The 7142-nt window shown below is 42.1% G+C and overlaps 1 protein-coding gene across 1 annotated transcript in view; it reads left to right on the top strand.

Annotated features, from left to right (window-relative positions):
• The window catches only part of LOC102430369 (mono [ADP-ribose] polymerase PARP16-like), a 33535-nt gene extending 26913 nt beyond the window's left edge, over positions 1-6622 (top strand). The window contains 2 exon segments of the mRNA XM_014466522.2: positions 5512-6252; positions 6254-6622. Of these exon segments, the coding sequence (XP_014322008.1) occupies positions 5512-6252; positions 6254-6391 (879 nt within the window). The 3' untranslated portion in view covers positions 6392-6622.
• Positions 6623-7142: the final 520 nt, after the last annotated feature.

Genomic DNA, 7142 nt, shown 5'->3' with positions numbered 1-7142 from the left:
ATAGAAACAATGGGCAGGCCTTGCTTAAGGGAAAGATAAGCCTTTTATTAAAAAGTTATGTACCTGGGGCATGACACCCCACCATGACCTGTCCAGTTAGGAATTTATGATCAAATCTCTAGGGAGGTTACTCTCCATAGAACTCTTTTTTGTCATCCACAAGATAAAATGCATCTCAAAGAGTTTCAAGGCAATTTAGTTGTTTCCAAACCCAACCTTATTTTCATATACATCCTTTCCTTTCATGTAAAATTGTTAACCACTGAAATATATGTACCCTAATTAAAAATGAGCCAGATGTACTTTTTGCTTACTCCTCTGCCTATATAAGCACCCCTCACTTTTTCGAAGTTGGAGCACTGTTTCAAGGTTTCTTGAAGTTCTGCTCTCAGGCTTCAGTCCTCAGATGGGCCCAAATAAAAATTCTTTACATTTCCAGAGATTCAGTTTTCTTTTCATTGACACTTGTATTCCCAGAATAAATCCCACCTAGTTATGGTATATAATACTTTTTATATGCTTCTGAATTCAGTGTGCTAATATTTTGTTGAGGTTTATTTCATCTATATTTAGTAAAAAAATGATCTGCACTTTTCTTAATTTTGGATGTTTTTGAGTGTCTTTGGCATCAGAGTAATTGTTTTGTGCTGGTCTCAGATTATTAATGATACTATTGGCTAGAAATGCCTGAAGTTATTAGGACCCTGGACCCAAGGTGAGCCCCCTTTCTGAACCAATGTTGTGGCTGGATCAGCATTTGTGGTTCTTAGCATGACTGAGAGAGAAACCTCAGCAGTAAACATCAGGAAACTTTGAAAGAACAAGGTTTATTACTTACAAGTCCTGAAGGGTACAGGGCCACTTGGCAAGGTTGCAGATAAAGAGTGCTTGAACTTGGGCTCTGCTTTTATTGGGGTCGAGGGTGAGGGGCCTAGGGTTTCACGAGTTTACTCTTATTTAGCGAATTCAAAACATAGGAACAGGAATTAAAGTGCAGGAAAGGGAAAAAAGAGTGGTCAGAGATCTCTAAAACAAAGGAAACTTCAGGGGTGCAGCAGCATAGCTCTTTATTCAGTCCTGTAGCTGGCAAGGCATTTACTCTTTGAAGAGGATGTCTCAGCAATTTAAAGCTTAATATCAGGCACTTGCATTACAATAAAAAACCCAACTGTCAGGGGTTTGCACTACAGTAATATTGGCCTAATAGACCTGTGGCAGGATAATAAGAAGCTATGAAAATTCCTGGGCAAGTGGAAGGGTAAACTGAGACAAGAGAATTAAACAAGGCCAAACAGTTTGGGCAGTTTGTGAATCGTGACCTTATCTTCCCCAACCAAGGAGACTTGGATGCAAATGGTTAATGGCTCTCCTCCTTAACCATAGAATACATGGCTTAAATCACCCTGGCCTGGGAAAATAGAGAACAAAGACCCAAGCTAAACCCAAGGACAAATATCACTTGGGGGATGCTAAGGAAGCAAGAGGAGAAGGGTTTAAGAAGGGGAGAGTTTTATCTTACTAAACAAAGAAGTCAGCTGTCTTTGGGAAGGTGTGTGGGGGGTGGAGTTTATCTCACTCACTGAACAAAGAAGTCAGTAGTCTTGGTACTTGCCTAGATAAAATCTCCAGATGTTCTCATAAATTCTGGGAAAAGCCACAACAAAGTAAAAGGGGGACTTTGAAACCTAGTCTGTTGTCCAAGATATCTGGCAGAAGAACCTTGAAACCTATAGACAGAAAACTGCCACCAGGTGAGGTGCTCAGATTAGCTGGGCTTCCCACTTGTGCTTTATGTCGTGTATTCTTAATAAATTTGCTTGCTTTGCTACAATGTTGCTGTCTGTCATTCCTCTGAAACCTTTCTTATGAGATTGACAGGAGCCGAGGAGGGGACAGCCCCTCTCCGATTCAGAGCTGTCCGCTAACATAGCTAATTTGAAAGTGTCCATTCCTCATCTATTATCTGGAAGAGTTCTGAGGAGTGTTGTTATTATTTCTGCCTGAAATGTTTGATAGAATTAAGCAGTAATGCCACCTGTATAGGACCTATTCATTGTGGGAATATTTTTAGTTATTAATTTAGTTGATTTTTTAAATCTTTTACTGATTCTATGAAAAATGATAGAAACAGAGTCATTTCAAAATGGAGTCCAAGCCTCCATCTCAGAGGAATTGCCTTGCACATACCTCTTACTCCTCAAACCTTTGGAATGTTTGAAGTGGACAAAATAACCTTTGGACTGGGCCAAAGCAACATTGTATTCCAAACAACTGTTTGTAAAACTAACAGGAAAGCAAGATGAAAGGACTGAAAATTAAGGACATTCTTTAGAGTTCGCACCACCATGTATAGCTAATGAATAACTTAGCTTATTAGCACTAATAGAAATTTCTTCCTTCTATTCATGTAATGATTCCTCTTCCTTTTCTCATAAAAACCCCTTGCCTTCACCCCATAATCAGAATATTATTTGGGTTTCTGCCTGAATCAGTGCTTCCTGAATCTACTAGTATTCTTTGATCTCAAATAAACGCTTGTTGCCTCTCCCCTTAGCTTTTGTTTTCAAGTTAACAAGTCTGATTTGGAGTTTGTGTCTTCCCTCAAATGTTCTCATTGCATCTTTGTGTATAATTTGTTCTCATAAAGTTGTCACACTATTTTCTTCTAATTTTTTCAACTTACATAGAGTCAGTGGTGCTGTTTCTTTTTTTAGTCCTGATTCCGGTGATTTCTGAGGAATCTCTTTTTTTTAAAGTATATTTTATTGATTTTTTTTTTTTTTACAGAGAGGAAGGGAGAGGGATAGAGAGTTAGAAACATCGATGAGAGAGAAACATCGATCAACTGCCTCCTGCACACCCCTAACTGGGGATGTGCCCGCAACCAAGGTACATGCCCTTGACCGGAATTGAACCTGGGACCTTTGAGTCTGCAGGCCGACGCTCTTTCCACTGAGCCAAACCGGTTAGGGCTGAGGAATCTCTTTTTCTTCCTGGTCAGTCTGCCTAAGATTTGTGATTTTTTATTATCTTTTCAAAAATCAACTTTTGGTTTCATTTATTTTATGATGACAAATTCAGAATAAAGATTACCTCTGAGGGGGGCAAAGAGAATGGGATCAAGAGGACTACAGCAGACTTGCTAGGTAATAGTGTGTGAACAAACATTCCTAAAATATTTGATGAGGGAATGAAGGACTCCTAAGTATGTATTTCTAACTCTGACTACTCACTGGAGCTCCAGAATCAAAATTTTGAAGTACAATCTGGATAATTCCATTAGCATGTCCTATAAGATCCTCAACCTTAACACATCTAAAAACCATCACCTCATTCCCCAAACTGCTCAACTTCCTAGAGACTGACTGCCATTTCTCAGGTGACTGTACAGTGAGGAAAAGACAAATACGCAGACCTGTCTGATGTCTGTCTACTGAACTTCACTTCCTCTTGAGCAAAAACAAGCTGACCAACTATTTTTGATGTTGCTGTTGCTTAAAATTTTTTTATTAAAGTATAGTTGGTTGGCATATAATATAGTATATTAGTTTCAGGGGTACTGTGTTGGGCTGCATATCTGACGCTTCGGCCAGGCGGGGCACGCTGTCCTAGAACATATAGATAGGAAGGTACTGACATCAGGCCAGGCCTTGAGATATGGTCTCACGGCCCCTTCCCAACACGCAGGCTTTCTTTCTCAGAAGGCCCGGAAGTCTCATTCCAAATTTGGGAGACAAAGGACTGGAAAAAATATAAATAAAGAAAGTTTCCTCCATATTGGGGGCCCAGAATTTGAAAGACACATTTTTTTCTGGGCCTCCACAGAATTTAATAATAAAATGTAACTCCTGTAGTTGGCACTGCAATTCAGCCTCTGCTTCGGCAGGGTGCTGTAACTGTAGTCGCTGGCCATGGAAGTCGGCACTGCAGTTCAGCCTCTGCTTCAGCAGGGTGCTGTAACTGTAGTCGCTGGCCAGCTTAATAAAGGCTCCTAAATTTTGATCTGAGTGCCTGGTGGTCGTCTCCGCGGGTCACCCCATTACAGTACAAAATAAGTGATTCAACATTTATATACCTTATTATGTGAAAATTAAAAACAGAAACACCATACAACCCAGCAATTCCACTTCTGGATATTTATCTGAAGAAAAGGAGAACACTAATTCAAAAAGATGGATGTACCCCTATGTTAATTGCAGCCTTATTTACAATAACCAAGAAATGGAAGAAAACCAAAGTCTATCAATGGATGAATGGATAAAAAAAAAGAATGTGCTACATATATACAGTGGAATACTAACCAACCAACTCTTTTATTCTCAGTGGCCTTTAGGCAAATAGACAATGTTCAGAGACAGATGAGGCAGAAACTACTTGCTCAGGTAGTTCCCCAGGAAATCCCAAAATGGGATGCATGCTCCCCAGGAAGAAACTGGGAGGTGGGTTTTTCTCCTGCTCAGTTCCTCAGGGGAGTGTGTAGCAGTCCAAACTGTCGCCGTTGTTCTCCAAAGCCCCCAACCTAGCACCATTTCCTGTCAGTGCTTAGATTTGGGCAAGACAGAAACAAGTCCTTTGGGCAGCCTCTCGAAAAGGCTGAATGTAGGATGTATGTTTCTTTCCTCTCTTTCCCTCCCCAGGGAGAAGCTGAGGATCTGGGAGTTTTCTCCCAATTGCCACACTGTGCTGGGAGGAGGGATAATGTGTACTAATCTGAAACATTACTTTTGTTCAAAGCAGCCCCTGATCTGTGGTGCTTAGATGCTGGCAAGGAAGAAACCAGCCTCTTAAGAAGTGTCTCTGGAAAATTGGAACATTGGATGTATTGAAACAGTTTTCTCTTTCTCTACTGAGGGAGAAGCCACTGAGCTAGGAGTTTTCCTCCTGCTCATTGCACTGTCGGGGGAGAGACTCTGGTAAGTGATAGCCATGAATTTTCCCACCCACTTCAATGTAGTTGGTTTGTCGCTCCCCTGGGGTGCACAAGCTTCTTAACTGGTTTCTAGGTTTCTCACAAAGGGAATTGGGCATATGCCATTCTTGAGTCAGTGTCGCCATGGGGGAAGGAAGATGTGAGGCTTCTTATTGCACCATCTTGCTGATATCACCCTCTGATTCAGATGTTATAAATGAGTAAATTACGTGGTATGTGAACTATATCTTAAAAGGTGTTTTTTTTTAAATCCTCTGTGCTGTACAACTGGAACTAATATGAAATAATGTTGAATGCACACTGTAATAGGAAAACAAAATAACAAAAAAGAAAAATTAAATAAAAGTTTTAAAAAGATATATTTAAAAAAGAAAAGAAAATGGAAACAAAAGCCACAAACTGGGAAACAATATTTGAAAAACACACTTACTATAACTTTGTTTTATTTTATTCATTTTTAGGGAGAAAAGAAGGGAGAGGGGGAGAGAGAGGACAAAAACATTAATGTGAGAGAGAAACATTGATGGGCTGCCTCACACAAAACGCAGAACTGGGATCAAAACTGAAACCTGGGACTTCAGCTTGCAGATGCCAGCAAGTTACCCAACCTGAAAGAGCTTCTCCAGTCCTCTGAAGATAAAGACAAAGGGGCCTGGGACCTGCTGAGCTGGATTTTATCCTCAAAGGTCCTGACAGTCCACAGTGCAGGGAAGTCAGAGTTTGAAAAGATCCAAAAGCTAACTGGTGCCCCTCACACTCCTGTCCCTGTGCCGGACTTCCTATTTGAAATTGAGTACTCGGACCCAGTGAATGCCAAATTTTATGAGACCAAAGGAGAACGAGACCTAATCTACGCCTTCCATGGGAGCCGCCTAGAAAACTTCCATTCCATCATCCACAATGGCCTGCACTGCCACCTGAACAAGACATCCTTGTTCGGGGAAGGGACCTACCTCACCAGTGAGTTGAGCCTGGCCCTCATTTATAGCCCCCATGGCTATGGGTGGCAGCGTAGCCTCCTTGGCCCCATCCTCAGCCACGTGGCTGTGTGTGAGGTCATAGACCATCCAGATGTCAAGTGCCAAACCAAGAAGAAAGATTCCAAGGAGATAGATCGCAGGAGAGCGAGAATCAAGCACAGTGAAGGGGGAGACATCCCTCCAAAGTACTTTGTGGTCACCAACAACCAGCTCCTGCGAGTGAAGTACCTGCTGGTGTACTCACAGAAGCAGGCCAAGAGGGCTTCAAGCCAGCTGTCCTGGTTTTCCAGCCATTGGTTTACGGTCATGATATTCCTGTACCTGCTGCTGCTGCTCATAGTGAGTGAGTGTCATCAACTCCTCCACTTTCCAACACTTTTGGAATCGTGCGAAGAGATCATCTTTCTGGGCCTGGTGTGGGGACCGCCTCAACCATGTGCCTTGTTTTGTACCTCCCATGCCCCACATCCAGCCAGGTTGAGCCTGCGGGCCAGTTGGGGACCACAGGACAATTTTCATATGCCATAAATGTATCGATTGCCTTTGATGATGCTCCAGCCACACTCCAGCCAATGGGGACCACTGGGCCCTCACTCATAGGTTTTGGGGGAGCCCTCCTGTCTGCTCCTGCCTAAACAGCCCTAGGGAGTTGGCTTTTCCATCAGGGCCAAAGGAAAAAGTCCTGCTGCATTTAAAAACAAAGTGTCCAAGCTGTCAGTGGTATGTTTACAATCGCGGACGTTGGCCCTTTCTCTAATGCCTTCTGGGAGGCGGCATGCGTAGTGGGGACGATAAATCACTAGGCGGTTGCCTTGCTTTGACTTGAGACGCTCAAGAGGAATAGTCATGTTTCTCATAAAAATCGGTGGGGATCGGTTTTTGAATTCCATCCACCTTTGTAAGTACAAAACATTTTCAGTTTTCTCAAATCAACAAACAGCATTCTGCTGCAGCTGTAACCCTGTGCCCAACCATGGATGAGAAAGGAAGGAGTCAGAGTTCTGATTAAAAAATACAAACCTAAAAAAACAAACAAAAAAACCTGAAACCTGGGCATGTAGCCTGACCAGAAATTGAACCAAGAGCCTTTGGTGCCCAGGATAATGCTCTAAGCAACTGAGCCACATGGGCCAGGGCAACACACATATTATGAAGGACTTATATCTGAAACAGAAAATGAACATTCAATGTTCAACAATACAAAATTAAGCAACTCAATAAGTAATGAGCAA

The sequence above is a fragment of the Myotis lucifugus genome, unplaced genomic scaffold (genome assembly GCF_000147115.1).
Source record: "Myotis lucifugus unplaced genomic scaffold, Myoluc2.0 scaffold_4, whole genome shotgun sequence".
NCBI lineage: Eukaryota > Metazoa > Chordata > Mammalia > Chiroptera > Vespertilionidae > Myotis > Myotis lucifugus.
The sequence above is the reverse complement of the archived record's forward strand: the minus strand, read 5'-3'. Positions and strand labels throughout refer to the sequence as shown.